Source organism: Stenella coeruleoalba (assembly GCF_951394435.1).
Source record: "Stenella coeruleoalba genome assembly, chromosome: 5".
Classification (NCBI taxonomy): Eukaryota; Metazoa; Chordata; class Mammalia; order Artiodactyla; family Delphinidae; genus Stenella; species Stenella coeruleoalba.
In genome coordinates, this window is record NC_137150.1 from 73481448 (window position 1) to 73497679 (window position 16232).

The following is a 16232-nucleotide window of genomic DNA, read 5'->3' on the forward strand; positions in this document are numbered from 1 at the left end:
GTACCCCCAATCCTCAGTAGGGAGTCCCCAACACAGCCATAAGTCTACTGTCTGGCCTGCCTCGCTGGCAGCAGACTCAAGAGGAAGGCAAATCCTGCAGCTGAGGTTCCAGAGCTGCTCTGATCTCTGCCCTTCCTGAAACTTAGTTGTTAGCTTTCCTTGGATTCTGTATGTATCCCAGCATCTTTCTAATATCTTGCCCCACTCCCCCACCCCCAGCCTTTTGATCCCTGCTTAAAAATGTCAGAGTCAGAACAAAACATTTGGAATTTATCTTGTTTCTAGAGGTTTTGGGCTAATGAGGTGACAGTGACAATGCTATGCCACACCCTCATCCAAACGAACATAATTTCTCTCCTGAACTACTGCAGCCATCTCCTTAGGATATCTACCACTTCCACTCTTGTTTTACTCTATTTTCTGCAAAGCGGCTGCTGACATTTTAACCAGATCACTCACTCCTCTGATTAAAACTCTTCAATGGCTTTCCAATGTTCTCAGAATAAAATCTAAAATCTTTGGTGCCCCATGTTCTTACAATACAATCTGAAATTCTTAGTAAGTCCTTCTTGCAGTTCCTTGCCCAAACTCCTGTCTTAGGACCATCAGTATATGCTAGTCCCAGTCTGGAGCCCTTTTCTCCCTACCCTGAGCCTCATTTTGGGGGTCTTGGTGGAAGTACCACCTTCTCAGGGGCCTTATTTCTCTCCAATCTAAATTAGGTATCCTTGTTATTTATTTTTTTAACTGCATTGACTCTTTTCCTTCATAGCTATTACAGCTTGTAATTACATATTCATTTTGGTAACTTTGGGCAATGTCTGTCTCCCCCACAAGACCCTGAGTGCCTTAAGGGGCAGGGACTGTCTCTGTTTTGCTCCATGCGATAGCCCCAGAGCCTAGCACAGAAACCAGCATACAGTAGGTACCCAAGTATTAGACGGATGATTAAATAGGAAGAGACGGGAGTGGCTGGCGATGGTTGAGATTTCAGATAAGAAGCTGAAATTGTGTGCTAGTGGTAGAAAAGGAATGAGATACATTTACTTTAAAGAGAAAAATCAACATAACTTGACGACAGGGGGTGGGGAAGGAGATAATGCTTTCCCAGCCAAAAGTGCCACCTGACTCAGAGAGGAAGAAACTAAATTTTCAAACCGGGGTGACTAATGGTTAGGTTTGGGGAAATATGATACTTATGTTGGTTTTAGACATACTGGTTGGAGCTAAGCAAGGGACACCGAAGGGGGAAGTGTTCAGAAAGTTGCAGGGTAGAGCTGGAGCTCCAGCGGGCCAGGAGCATAAAAGAGAAACTCAGAGCTGGTTGTTCACAGAAGTGGGAACTGAAGCATCTAAGACAATTCATATGTTGTGGAGAGGAAGATTTACCTCGCTTTAAGCGACAGCTACACCAAGGGGACAGGTACGGGGCACACCCCGTGCATTGGAAAGTGCCACAAAGTGCTTCGTACACGAAGACATAGAAATCTAGGGAGGTGAAGTGATCTGCTCAAGGTCACACAGCAAGTCAGTGACAAAGCATTCCAATCTATGTTTCCTGACTTGTAAGGTCCAGTTTTCTTCGCATGAATACACAGAAACTTCCTGAATTTTCAGACACGCCTGCTTTATAGTGGACACTCCATACCAGTTCCTGATAGTCAAGGCAGGCAAATAAGAGGCAGAATTTCATTTCCTTAGTTTATTAATGACGACAATGAACTGTCAGGCTGTGTATGAATTATAACAAGTAGAAACCTAGTTCGGAACACGAGTTGTACACACCCCAGAACATCTCCATTTAGACTCTTGCTCCTTTTATGTTAATTCAACAGAAGCTCTAAAGCTTTGGTAGAGAAAGTCAATAACAGCCTCATTTAAGTGGAAAATATTTGCCTTCCACTCTTCTGCTATGTCTTAAATCTTGTCTCCACCTTGTAAGCAAACTTCTTTTTCCCTTTATTTATAGAAAAAAACACTTCTTCCTTCCCATTTCATTCAGAAGGAACTCTCTTCAGTGCATTCAAAGCTTCTCCCCACAACAGCAGGGATTTTCAGATACTGATAAGTTGCAAAGTGCTTTCAAAAAATCTCATCCTCTTTCCTCTCCCCCCTCCCCACTCTCAAATAAATAAATAAATGGGTATTTGGACAGTGATGACAGCACAGTGTCAGGGTCACTAAAACAGATATGCAACCTAAAGGGATGAGGTGAGAGAGGTGGAGAAAAATAAGTGAAAAACCAGGAGGGTGAGATTGTTGAGCTCAGCTTTAGAAACAGTGTCAGCATCTTCCATCCTTTGATCCTATGCTATATGAAACACGCACGACAATAATAAGAGTATATCTCTCCTCCAGTGTAGTGACTTGGAGTAAGGAGCTAGACTTGTAATTTAAACCGAAAGTGGAAGTAGGGCTCACCATCTTCACAAAGCCCTTAGTCTGAATCCGAGGCCTAATCCTCAGTGAGACTTGAGTCTCATAGGGTCATTCCCAAAGCTCCTTGAGGACAAGGGAGCTTCTAGTCCGCCCTTCAAAACTGGGCTGGGCTGGAGGCCTTGGCTTTCACAGCCCCTCCGCCCCACCCGTGAACTGAAGGGAGAACAGCCTGAAGTAGCCTTCAGATCGCAAGTCTGAAGCAGAGGGACCAACACCAGAAGTCAGTTCCTCCCTGCTCCCTCTTGTCCTGGTGGAGCCTCAGCTCTGGCTGTTACTTTACTGCCCCTTCGACTTCCTGTGAGACTCCTGGTTGCCTCCAACTCAGGCATTCATCAGCTTCCACCAACCATGTGCAACTTTCTGTTCAGCTTCCTGGGGTAGCACCCACAGCAAGTTTTTCTTACAAGCAACCAGCTACGGAAAGACAGGCATCCAGGAAGAAGTCAGTCCCAAAACAAAAATGCTCTGGGCTTTAGTTCACAGAGCTGCCAGCCCTCAGAGCAGTGATCCTGACCAGTGTTTTACACACAGGTCAGGAAGTACAGCAACTTAAAGAATATGACAAACATATACTCGGTCCCAGCAAAAACTTTTCCCATCAAAACACACATTAAAAAAGGGTGTGTGTGTGTGTGTGTGTGTGTGTGTGTGTGTGTGTTAAAGTTAGTAATAAGAAAAGGATGAGTGAACACATGAATATCACCAGGCTAAAGAGTTAAGTGCATAATTGGCATAAAGGCTCTTGTTATCCCAAGAACACGGGAACATTCGCGCTCACATCCACAAACTGCCAAGTTGTCTGACACCACTAACAGCAAGAAGCTTTTTCCTCAACTTTGACAAAAGAAACTAACGCAAGAGATCAGCCACCAGGGAGGGTCCCAGCTGTGCTTCAGGAGCGGAGGGAGAGCAAGGAGTTGGGCCAGGCTTCTACTCAGAACCACACTGACCACCTAACAGAGGACACAGTGGCAAGAGACCCACTGATAAAATGGTGGATGGGGTTTCTGTCCTCAGTTTAGGATGGTGTCAGGAACTTGCCTGAGCTTGAAAGATCAAACCTGCACCAGAGCTATGTTGACTGAAAGGGACCTGATCACCTAAGAGGAGGCCAACAGCCCCTCTGACTGAATAAATGCTCCTTAAACAACAGAGTTGTAGCGTCACTTATGCTAGAAATGGGCCTGGTCTAAGTATCAGTTCTGTTCTTCGTGTCAAGTCCCCCAGGGTAGATAAAGAAAGTCAGCCTGTGACATCATCTATGCCTAGAATATTTCAAACAAGGAAGTCATCACTGCCTCCTTGAGGTCTCTGAAAATTCTAAGGTAGCAATAACGCTGTTTTTATGGCCTCAAAAACACCTAAATAAGAATGCCCATGATGTAGTCCCATTCTCTGCTGCTTCTCCTCAGGGCAGTCTGACCCTATTCCAGGACTGGGAGAGAGAAAACTCCAACCTCCTGTTTCAGCAGCAAAGGAGAAGTGAGTTCGCTGAGAAAGGCCTGGCTCAGAAGCTCCAGAATTACAACAAAATAAAACTGGAAATGATACTTGAGATGCAGCTGAAACCAGATCTGGTCCAAGTGGAGAAGGCCATGGATGTCGGAAGAACTGGGTCTCCCTGTCCATTTTCCTGACAGAGGCACTAGAAGCTTCACTTAGGGACCCATGTGTCAGTTCTGATGGAAATACTTGGTACCTATAAATTGTCACAACAGACTGGACCCCACCAACCTAAATAAGGTTGACTGTACATGGACATTAGACAGGTCGTAAAAATTAATAATGATGATGATAATTAAAAAAAAAAAAAGTGGGGAAAGTCCTTAAAAAGGTGGCTCAGTTCTGCACTATGTGTGACCCTAGCCCCTAGGAAGAGCGCTTTACATGCTTTCTTCAGGTGGTCTCCAGGATGGCGGCCTCCAGGGCCAAGGCCTCGGTGGGTTCTTCCTCAGAGTCTGACATGTAGGACTCCAGGCTCTGCTTGGCCAGCAACTCCCGCCGGGCCTGCAGCCGCTCACAGCGGGGACAGCTTCCAGACTTGAAACAAGCTTTATGGTAACACGCTTTACACTCTATTCAAGTTGGGAAGGGGAGAGAGAAAAGAACAATTTGTATTATCTCGAACTGGAAGCAAGTCGCTGCCGTAACCCTTCTCACACCACGGCTTGGTGCACCTGTGGGGAAACACAGGGAGCTGCTGAACCAAACCAAACTCTTACTAATAGGGGTGGCTGATGGGCAATAAATGAGCCTTGTGTTCTGTCTTGTTTGCCCACCCCACCGGGCACCAGCCCTCACCTTCACAGGTCCGGCACTTATGGAGCTCAAAGGGAAAGATGATGTCATCCGCATTCTGACAGAACTCACAGATGAAGCCCTTGGCTTGGCAAAGCTGGAGAGGAAAGACACAGGCAGCAAAATGAGGCAAAGCACACCACAGGACCTGGCCAAGAGGGTGAACACAAGCGAGGGGAGGAGCAAGATATAAATAAGTCTTGAGGGACTCGAACGTGTTCTCCCACCTTCAGGAAAGAGACCCAGGCTGGACTTAGCATGACAGCCAAACTGGGGCCAGGGCTGGGCAGTGTTGCCGGGCAGTGTTAGACAAAGCTTTAAGGTGAAGACAAGAGAGGCATGAGATTGAGAAACTCCAGCCGTGAGAGTGGTTCTCAAAGAAGAGATGAAAAGAAGGAAGGAACGATGCCACAAAGGGCTTCCTAAAGTCAAAATTCCAGCCTGGGTAATGATTTTATTTTGAAATAGGAAACACAACCAATTAAGGTAAAATGTAAAGGCAAGTACAGTTCTCCAAAATAACACCCAGCCTTGAGTCAGGTTACGGTGAAGTCTTTCCAATGCCCCCTGCTACATGGAACTTCTACATATGCCCCATTTTAAGCTCTAATTCTGGGACTGTTACAGGAACACAAACTGGACATATTCTAAGATGGGAAATTCTAAATATGGAATTTATGAATTTCTGGTATGTTGGATACATCAAGAACAATGATAACTTGCATCTACAGAATACTTAAGTTTACACAATGCTTTCACATAAATTATTTCATCAGTCCTCAAAAATACTGAGAGGAAAGGACAGTGGGTATTAATCATTATCTCCATTTTAGAGACAAGAAAATTGAGGCTTACCTCAGAGAGGGCAAAGTATTTCCTTTGATCACAGTGATTGAAAATGATAAAGCCAAGACCCAGTCCCTCTCCAGAATCTAATCCAGGGTCCCCCTCTCACATCATGACAATTCTTTAGTGAAGGCCTGCTTAGTCCTGCCCGTTTCCCAGGAGAAATGCCAGCACCAGATCGTCTTCTAATTCTAGGTTCCTTAGAGCTGGATGATTTAGCTGTTCAGCAACCCAGGGAAGAGCAATCCTGTACAGTATTTCTCACAGTGTTGACAAGCCAATTCAACTTCCTGGAACTAAATGCCAAGAACCCTGGATGCACGCTACTCTCGGTGTCCCGAAGCAAGGGCCCAGCAGCATGTTAAAGTGAGAGTTTCTTACCATGCATCGCTCTACGTGGGCAGCCCCCGCCCTGGTGAGGTCAGCGAGCCGGGGCCCCAGCTCTCCCTTCCTGGCTGCAGTCAGGTCATTCAGCGAGTACAGGTGGAGATCCTCTGTCAGGTGGCCTGGAACTGTGTCAAAGGAGTCCAGAAGCCTGCAGGAAATGAGGGGAAGTGGGTGGGAGCAGAGAACGAACACTGTGTGTGGCACATCAGGGCAGAAGGATTTCTATCCAGAAACAGGACAGGGAAGAAAAGCATCCTAGGCAGAGTAATGAGGGTGGGTAACATTCAGCCAGCCCAGGCCACCTCAACCCTCCATACCACCAGGTGTCTGGAGGGCAGAAGTGACTTTTAGGCCCTTCTGTAGTGATGCATGTCAGCCTGCAAAGAGTGGTGGGCCTGCCCTGGGTAGAATAACCAGATCTCCCCTTCCAGAGAGAGGGACACAGACACAGTTACTGCTGTAGGCTTCTCATTGACCATTTCTGGAATTTTCTGCAAGATCCCCCTACTCTCCTGCTTCACATAACAAGGGCCAAATGCTGGGACATGTTTCTTTCAGAGACATTAGCTCAGCCAGAGGCCTCTGGCCTCCACACAAGACTTACTCTTTGGCCAGTCGGCACGTCTTGAACATGTTCTTCATGTGACACAGCTGGACCCGCAGCAGCTGAAGAGAACGGCATTGTGGTGGTAGGTGGGGAGTCAGAGGGGTGTAAAGAGGAGAGAAACCACCGTTAGAAAGGCCAGTACCTTTAAACCCTGCGTGTCTGGAGGCTTTGCACGAGGCAGCCAGAGCCAGACTGTTCTCTATACCTGTAACTCAACAACTCGCTTCAAAGGCACCCCCAGTCAGGGCAGGGCCCTCTGCTAGGTCAGTCTGCCCAGATCACATACACAGCTGGGAGCTGCTGAGAAGTCCAGAATCTGAACTTCCAACCCGACACCCCATTCTCCGTTCAGTAACATTTTCAGGGAAGGGAGAAATCCTGCTTTTGCCATCGTTATCTATAGCTTTCAAGCTACCTTGCCAGGTTCGAGACTCTAACTAGACAGATACCTCGAAAATGGCATGAAGAAGTACGTAGAGAAAGTGAGAATGATGAGATGGTCACAGCGCTACCATAGCGACAAAGAGGAGTGTGGTGATATTGGGCAACCTCTATGAACAGAGGGTAATCTACGACGTGACCTTTTCAAGGGTCTTACCCGGACTTGATTGAGCAGCTTGACCTTCCTATAGAGGGCACTGTTGATGTCCTGCACATTGAAGAGAGGATCGTTCCAGATCTTAATGAGCAGGTCCTTGGAGAAATTGCTGACGTAGTACTTGCTGAAGTCCCACTTGCGCAGAACTCGGCTGGGGATAACCATCTGGGCATTCTCGTGGCAGCACTGACAGAAGTACTTGCCCAAGTACTCGCAGTACCGCAGCCGCTTGATGTAATCTGAAAAAGACGGAAAGTCAGAAGGTCAGAGGTGGCTTTCCCATCTATAAGCTGGTGAGGCAGCCCTGCTGTTCCTTTTGAAAGAGGAGGAAGGGATGGCCAGTGGGCTCCAGCCACCTCTGTTTGAGCTCCCAAAGCTGCCAGAAACCGACATAGTGGGGCTTGTGGTTTCTGTGTCCCAGCCTGGAGGCCGCTGAGGAAACAAGTGCTGCCACAGTTGGTAAGATCCAGCCTCCAAGGACCTGGCTGAGGGTACACAAGGTTCTCCAGTACACAATCCTGGTAATGGGCTCCTAGAAATCATTTCCCTCTGATTACCAGCACTGTTGCCTAGTAGTACCCCTTTCCGTCCTCCAGGCCTCTTCTTTCCCTTTCCCCAGTTCTGCTCTGTCACCTCCTCTTGCTACTTCTCTGACCAGCTCCCTCACCCAGGTGTGTGACAGGGTAAAGCCCTTGGAGGCAGCAGGGGAGGCCAGAGAAGACGCTCACCAGGGTCACTCCGGATGCCACATCCTGCACAGCGGTAATTCTGCTTGGCCACAGCGATTTTCCTCCTGAGGAAACGGGAAGGAGAGGGGATTGGCAGATACCAGCTGCATGAGGTCTCTGAGACGTAAAGGATGGGGATACAAATACAGGGCTCCCATAAGGATGGGAAGAGAGGGGAATTCACCTATTTTTTTAGAGTTGGACAAAATGAACCTATTGGGAGAACCAATTTAAACCAAGGATTGTAAGGTTAGAATTTAGGTCTAGGCAGTGACTCTCCCCAGTAATGAACCACACTTTCTGTACAAATGTAAGAGGTGAGAAATAGTAAAGAGGAGAGCACAAAAGGAAAGAAAAGCATCCATCCATCTTGAGGAAAAAAAAAAAAAGCTCATAAAACTATTGGGAGGAAAGCAATAGGTTGGGAGGCCAGTGATAAAAGAGCTCATTTCTGGGGCTTCCCTGGTGGCGCAGTGGTTGAGAGTCCGCCTGCTGATGCAGGGGACATGGGTTCGTGCCCCGGTCCGGGAAGATCCCACATGCCGCAGAGCGGCTGGGCCCGTGAGCCATGGCCGCTGAGCCTGCGCGTCCGGAGCCTGTGCTCCGCAACGGGAGAGGCCACAACAGTGAAAAGCCCACGTACCGCCAAAAAAAAAAAGACCTCATTTCTGGTTAGCTCTGGGAAGGAATGGAAGGACTAAGAGTAAAACTCGCAGACAAGGGACTTCCCTGGTGGTCAAGTGGGTAAGACTCTGTGCTCCCAATGCAGGGGGCCCAGGTTCAATCCCTGGTCGGGGAACTAGATCCCACATGCATGCCGCAACTAAGAGTCCGCATACTGCAACTAAGACTCGGCGCAGCCAAAATAAATAAATGAATAAATATTAAAAAAAAAAACTCGCAGGCAAGTAGGTAACTCTCTCCCTCTGCCTTTTAGAATTGTATGGGAGGTACAGCAGCAGGTAGGGACAATAGGGTGAAGAGAAGGCTCTGACAATCCAAAGAGAATGTATCTGTTTGTCAAAGGGCACGGCCACTGACTACTCACGTTGGGGCTGGATGAACATTAAAAATTATCTGAGGCCGGGGTGGGGCCCACTCCAGGTTGCCTCGAACACGAATACGTAGCTTGTAGATGTCAGCATGCTGCCCGTCATCTGGTGAGATGGGCAGTGAGTCAGGGATGGGCAGGAGCTGCAGGAGAAAAGCACAGGGTGATCCACCACGGACAATCTGGGGGAATACATATGCCTGACCCTTCTGGCCATGGCAGAAGCATAATTAATGAAAGCCGTTTCAGGAACACCATTAAGCAAGGGCTTCAGGGAACCTTGGCCCTCGAAATAAATGATAAGGCACCAGGCTACTAGAAGTGAGGGTCTTGGGCTCCAAGAATCAAAAGGAACAGAAACGGCCTCCCAGTGGGGTGGCACCCCTTGATAATGCTGTCCCTGAACCCAGCCCGGGACCCTTGGTGTGCCAGGATGCTTCATGCCTTATTCAACTGCAGAGCAAAGAAGAACCTGAATAGTTCACTTTTCCAGTGTCTCAAGGTGGTCACAACACAGGAGTGCTGCCCCCGGATCTAGTGAGCAGTCATGTGGAATAAGGACACTGGAGGAGCCGTTATCTCCTATCCTGACGATGGCTAGGGGAAACCTAGGCAAGCGTGCACGCATTCCTTCATTTATCCGACATACATTTGTAATGAATGGCTTCTAAAAGTAAGGAGGGAAACATGGAGGCTCATTCTAAACTGGAGACGTGTAATAAAGGAGAACAATATCAGAAAGGCTCACAGCCTCCTGGGGCTCGACGCTGGGTGGAGAAAAAGACTTGAAGAATCTACCTTCTGAGGGGCATCGTGCTCTGGAACAAGCCACTCTAGCTCTGAGGCGGCTGGGAGCTGCATCCCCTCAAACTGCTTCAGGAGCCCCATGGCCACTGCCTCAGCAGACGTGGAGTGTAGGAAGCAGTGAGAGCTGAAACAGAGAGTCAAGGAAGACTGAGCATAGAGAGAAGACAGGAGGATGGGAGCCCTAACTTCAGGACCCGATACCATACACAGTGATTTATGGACTGAGAGAACACTCACAGCACCCCCAGTCCACTCAGCTTCCTTTCTCATCATCCTCAGACATGTGAGTATAGAGCAAATTACACAGGTCCACACATAGTTTTAAGACTTAGGCTCAAATCCCACTTACTAGCATTCATGGCACTGCTGGTTAAGAATTCTGTCAAATCCTTTCTCTAAACTTCACTTTCTTTTTTTTTTTTAAGTAATTAATTTATTTATTCATTTATTTATTTATTTATTTGTTGGCTGCGTCGGGTCTTCGTTGCTGCATGCGGGCTTTCTCTAGTTGCAGCAAGTGGGGGTTACTCTTTGTCGCGGTGCGCGGGCTTCTCATCGCAGTGGCTTCTCTTGTTGTGGAGCATGGGCTCTAGGTGCGCGGGCTTCAGTAGTTATGGCTCACGAGCTCTAGAGCACAGGCTTAGTAGTTGTGGTGCATGGGCTTAGTTGCTCCGCGGCATGTGGGATCTTCTCGGACCAGGGCTCGAACCCATGTCCCCTGCATTGGCAGGCGGATTCTTAGCCACTGCGCCACCAGGGAAGCCCTAAACTTCACTTTCTTTAATTGCAAAATGGAGATGACAACACCTGTTTACAAAATAGAGTGAGTCAAACTGCTTTGTGGACTATGAAGACTATTGTCACTCCCGCATGAACTACTATTTCCTCTAGTTGAGTCTACGTGGAACCTGTTCAATCTGATTTCATAATCAGAAATCACGATCACTGTTCTCTCTTTTGAGAACTGATCTTCTGGGAGCCTCTGGTATAATCAGAGTTAGCAGAGAAGAAATAATCCACACTGCGAGCTTTGCCTCCACCGGAGCCCAGCCTGTTTGATCCCATGATCTTCTGCTCTCTTCCCTGGACTCACCACCATCAGGCAGGCCTGTCACATTAAACTTGCCTCTTTGTGAATTCAGATGGCTTCATCCCATGGCCTTCCCATCCATATGCCAAGACCTGGGTTTGTTTCTCGACATATCCCAAAGTTTTATTTAAAAAAAAAAAAAAGTACTTACAAGGACTGGGAGGAAACACATGATTTGTTGTTTGAGAGTGTGCTCCTTCTGATGTCAGCATCTAAATGCAAACAAGAGTTAAGGGGAGCAGGAAATGGAAAGGGAGGAGGTAAGGGATAATAATGGAAAGCAGTCCAAGCTATTGGCAGCTAAGCACTCAGGGCAGCAGCTAGGTGCTACATTCTATGCAGGATACGGAGCAGAGTCCAGGTGAAGCTTTACATCCAATTTATAGTTTGGCTCTGTTCAAGTCACAACAGACTGAATTGGTGACATTATGCATAGCATTGAGAAGGTCAAAGTGGCTACAACTCCAGGTGGAAACACAAATTCACATTTAGTGCAAAGCAGTGAAGGAGAAAATGAAGCATCCTAAGGCAAACAGGGACACACTCTCTACCAAGCAGCAACAAATGACTCCAATTTCTCTCATTCTCTAAATCTCAAGTGCTCTTAAATGATAAACTCTCAGAGTCAAGAACTCTATCTAGCTCTTTGTTTTATACCAGAATCAGTACCTAACACAGAATTTAGGTCACAGAGGTTACTCATTAAATGTATGTGGAATTGAAACTTTGCTTCTAACATCTGACCACTATTGCTATTAACCACTGAATGTGAGAAGTCTTCCATGTCCTTAACAAAGTTTCACGGAAAGACTCCCTTCCTGTCCGGTGGCACAGAGGAAAAAAAGAACTTGTCTATGGTTTGGCAACTCCCTGAAGATGCCTGGTAAACAACAAATTTTCATGGAGCTATTCAACATGATCTTTACTAAAGAACTCTCAAACATAATTTTAGGAACCTACGGCAGACTTTCCAAAGTCTATTCCCAAGAAAGAATTTTGAAAAGGATTTCTAATAATGATATGCCTACCTCTCTAAAGACCTCATCTACCCAAATAATTTTAATGGGGAGAATGTGAAACATAACAGTCATGTTCAAGAAAAGCAGATACTGCCTATTCAAGTCATGAAAACAAGACTGTTCTGATAAGTCTCATCCCTCATTTCCTTTGATGCCTAGTGAAAGACCTTTTCCTAATTAAACCTACACAATGATCAATCTACTGCATTTAAGCCCCTCAATAGAGCGCTAAGCTTACATGACATCATTCTGCAGTTGGCCATGAGTAGCTCAATTGTTCTTCATGTTTCCTCTGTATACATATACGTTTGTATGTACCACTAGATTATAATATCTCGGTGTGAGGAAATGAGATCGTGTCTAATTCTTCTGTTTGGCCCTGAAATACTTAACACAGTGCTCTGTATAACAGCATATTCTCAAATAATATTCCTGAAAAATCAATGTCTTCAAAGCTATAAACACAAATAAGAGAAAAGAATTGAAATCTCTCAGTTTTCATATGCTCTCTAAGCATAGAAAAACTTAAGATAGCAACAAAATCTTTGACTAGCAAATAACAAATCCTACTTCATTTAACAAAGAAGTTCATGTATATCATATACTCTGTCTGAATTTGTGCCACTCAAATCCAGTTCCCAATACACTGGCTAGCTCTGTATTCCATTCTAAATAGTGCTAGAAGAGAAGAAAAAACTCTAGGCAATAGTAGACCTTCATAGACCATTGGGTTTGCAACGTTGATTTGAGTAACACTAAACTGCCTTGGATCATATGTAAGTCTTGCCTTGTCCTTAAAATCCTCAAAGAGCTTTGTACATAATAGGTTTCCAAAAAATATTTCCTAAATAAAAAATTGTCTAAAAGCAAAAGGCAAATTTCAGCCTGTTTACGAGTGATAGAAAAGGAAAAACCAGACAAAAATCTTAGACAGATATCTTGAATAAAGAGCTAACCAACATGGTTACTTGAGGGCCAGGCTACGAAAGAAAACATGGCACGCCAGAGAGGAGAGGCGGTTGACAATTCATGGTTGCTGAAAACCGCTGTCTTCATAAAAACTATTCAGCAGTTCTTCAGCCTCACAGAAAGGAAGCCTTCTTTTCTTTGAGAGAAAAAATAACACTCTCTCCTCTTTGGAAAATAAAGTCAAGTCACACTTTATCATGTTTCTTCTTTTTTACCAGAGGTGCAGTGATGTCCTGGCTAATCATGAATATTTCCAAGAGTGCAGAAGACTACACGGGTTTGGAAGCGAGGATCTTACCCCAAGAGCGGAGAGGGAGAGGCAGCGCCTGATATCAAAAGGGACATGACACCTGTCACTGGTCAGTACCATGAAGGCCTCGTGGGTACTAGGCCTTTCTGTTGTATCCTGCTCACTCTCTAGTCAGTACAAGCAGATGATTAGGTTAATGTGGTTGGAACACTAGTTGAGGATCTGGATAAAAGTAGACCAGGGTCTAGGATAATTAAGGAGTAAAGAGACAGAAGAAAGCTACTCAACTGAATGGATTAAACATACCCCAAATGAGAGCACTTGAGAAAGAAGTCTGAGAAGCACTCCTTCCAAATAGAAGTTAACATAATTATGAAACTTTTTATCAATTCTTTAACAAGAACCGATTTCAAATGCGCCTGATGCTTTAGATAGGATAAAGCTATTACTACTGACTGGAAAAAGTTCAAAAATATAAAGACAAACAACAACAAAAATGACAGGTTGTAAGAAGAATTTTTGCATGTCCAGATACCGGTATTGGGATGATCAAGGAAGAACTGGTTAAAACCTTGGTACCCTAGCAAAATCTGCACATTTTTAAACAAAATAAGTGAGGCACAAGAATAGCGTCAACTTCAGAATCTACTGGCCAATCTGATGTTGCTTTGCAGCCTGTTTTCCTTTTAGCACATAAGGGGATACCCAACACATCCAGAAATCCAACTCTAATGAATGTTCTGTAACTGCTGACTCAAGAGGAAACACTTTAAAATGGAGAGCCACAATTACTCTTGCCTTAGAAGGAGAAAACAACTTATTAAAAGAGGGAAGGTGGGGAGGAGCAACAGATTACCCAAAATATAGTTCATGAACTTTCCTCTTTATATATTGTGCCAGTTTTCAATTTATTGCCTTTCAGCTCCCAACCTGCCCTTCTTTTTGTCTGCTCTGTGATAATGGAGCTGGACTTGAAAACACTGATCTTTCGCCAGCTGGCACAATGTTCACCTTCGGCAGTAGAGGGCGCTGGAGGGACACTGGAGGAGGAACGGGTTTCTCTGGCTGCTGGTGCGCTCCCGTAAGAGGACTCCTGTGGTGCAAGTGACTTTCCCCAGGGTAAGCATGGCTTCAGGAGGCTTTGCAGCAGGGCGCCACTGATGGTACTTTTCATAAGTGGCTTCCCTTGGACCCCTGGGAAAGCTTCCGAGCCGGTGTTGCAGGCCTGGCCCCTCCCATGAACCACTTCCCCCAGCACCCCTTGAGTTCTGAGGCACAGCACCCCCTGGGGGCAGCCTCCTCCTGCACCCCAGAGAATGGTTTCCTGAAAAGGGCTGTTGCCATGGCACCCCTCATGGACAACATGCCCGGACATTCTCTCAGGGCAGTTCTGCACCTTCAGAAAACTCCACCATCCAGTGAGCAAGGAGGTCTGGATCGCAGCCTCGGGGTATGGCCCTCTTCTACCTTTGTTCCTCCACAGGGGGCTCTATCTCAGCCCTAGGGATGGTGACTGCTGCCTATATCTGCTATTCCTGTATTCCTTAGAGTTCTCTTTACTCCTTATGAGCCAGTCTCCCATTACTTCAATCCCCCATCAGAGTTAATAATTCTTTATATTAAATTTTCCCTATTCAAGTTATCATATGGTTTCTGTCTCCTGACTGGACCCTGACTAGGTACATATATGCAGAGATTGAAATTCTAAAAGAAGGAGGATAAAGAAGAATTGATGAAGTTGTAGTGGAAAAGGATGAAGGGAGGAAAAAAACAACAACAAAATCCTAAAACCAAAGACGCTGAAAAGACTGTCTGGAATTGGGAGCCCATGAATGATATCATATCAATTTGGCAGACACCATCAGAAGATACAGATGAAGTGAAAGAAGCCAGACACAAAAGATCACATACTGTGTGACTGCATTTACATGAAATGTCCAGAAAAGACAAATCTATAGAGATATAAAGATTAGTGGTGGACTGGGACTTGGGGTGGGAATGTAAATAAACTATAAATGGGTGTGAGGGATCTTACTGGGGTGATAAAGATGTTCTGAAACTAGATTACGGTGATGGTTGACAACTTGGTAAATTTACTCAAATTTAGTGAGTTGTACACTTAAAGTGGGTAGATTTTGAAGTGTAATTATTCCTCAGTAAAATGTTTTTTTAAAAAGGGAATAGATGTTAACGAATACAAAGCTTTCTATGAATAAGCTATGATCACAAGTTTACATCCACTTTACTGTGAGGAGGAAGTAACTTCCAAAACTATTTCCTTCATAAACACTTCTGCTACGTAAGGTCTACTTGCTGAATTAGGATCTAAGAAAAATGATTACATTAAGCAAAATATTACAATTATGCACAGTATTTATCACAGATGATGTCTATACTACGATGCTTAAGTAATTTTTCCACGGGTGTTATGGATTCTGATAACCTTCCTCTGATAGAATCCCAAGAGATTCTTCAATAGCATATATTACTTAAGGTGATCAAAAAGAAAAGCATCTGTAAGCCTCTGGACATGATCAAGAAGACTGCTAATGAGAAGTATACCGACACTTGTTAGAAGGAATTTGGTCCCCAGTAATAAACTTGATTAAAGACCAGAAACAAATGAAAAAGAACAGAAAGCAATAAAGAAACCTACAGTAGAGAAAGATGAATTGTAAATTATGCTTTCAGAGAAAAACAAATACCGTATGCTAACACATATACATGGAATCTAAAAAAAAAAAAAAAAAAGACACAGACCTACTAGACAATGGACTTGAGGACACGGGGAGGTGGAAGGGTAAGCTGGGACAAAGTGAGAGAGTGGCATGGACATATATACACTACCAAATGTAAAACAGATAGCTAGTGGGAAGCAGCCGGTGCTTTGTGACCACCTAGAGGGGTGGGACAGGGAGGGTGGGAGGGAGGGAGACGCAAGAAGGAAGAGATATGGGGATATATGTATATGTATAACTGATTCACTTTGTTATAAAGCTGAAATTAACACACCATTGTAAAGCAATTATACTCAAATAAAGATGTTAAAAAAATTATGCTTTCATAATCGGGAATCTGTGTGTAGGAAGTCAAACAAGTCACTACTTTGGAGAGAGGGTTGTTCTGATTGCTTTCCCTCCAAG

At 45.2% G+C, this 16232-nt stretch overlaps 1 protein-coding gene across 6 annotated transcripts in view; it reads right to left on the reverse strand.

Annotated features, from left to right (window-relative positions):
* Nucleotides 1-236: 236 nt before the first annotated feature.
* Nucleotides 237-16232, reverse strand: part of RUBCN (rubicon autophagy regulator) — a 58958-nt gene continuing 42962 nt past the window's right edge. For all 6 annotated transcript variants that reach the window (XM_079922708.1, XM_079922712.1, XM_079922707.1 and 3 more), the window contains 9 exons: nucleotides 11003-11063; nucleotides 9753-9885; nucleotides 8952-9097; nucleotides 7904-7968; nucleotides 7176-7414; nucleotides 6575-6636; nucleotides 5965-6118; nucleotides 4741-4834; nucleotides 237-4514 (listed from right to left, as the gene is read on the reverse strand). In XM_079922708.1, coding sequence (XP_079778834.1) covers nucleotides 4336-4514; nucleotides 4741-4834; nucleotides 5965-6118; nucleotides 6575-6636; nucleotides 7176-7414; nucleotides 7904-7968; nucleotides 8952-9097; nucleotides 9753-9885; nucleotides 11003-11063 — 1133 coding nt within the window. In that variant the 3' untranslated portion in view covers nucleotides 237-4335. The remainder of the gene's footprint in view (nucleotides 4515-4740; nucleotides 4835-5964; nucleotides 6119-6574; nucleotides 6637-7175; nucleotides 7415-7903; nucleotides 7969-8951; nucleotides 9098-9752; nucleotides 9886-11002; nucleotides 11064-16232) is intronic.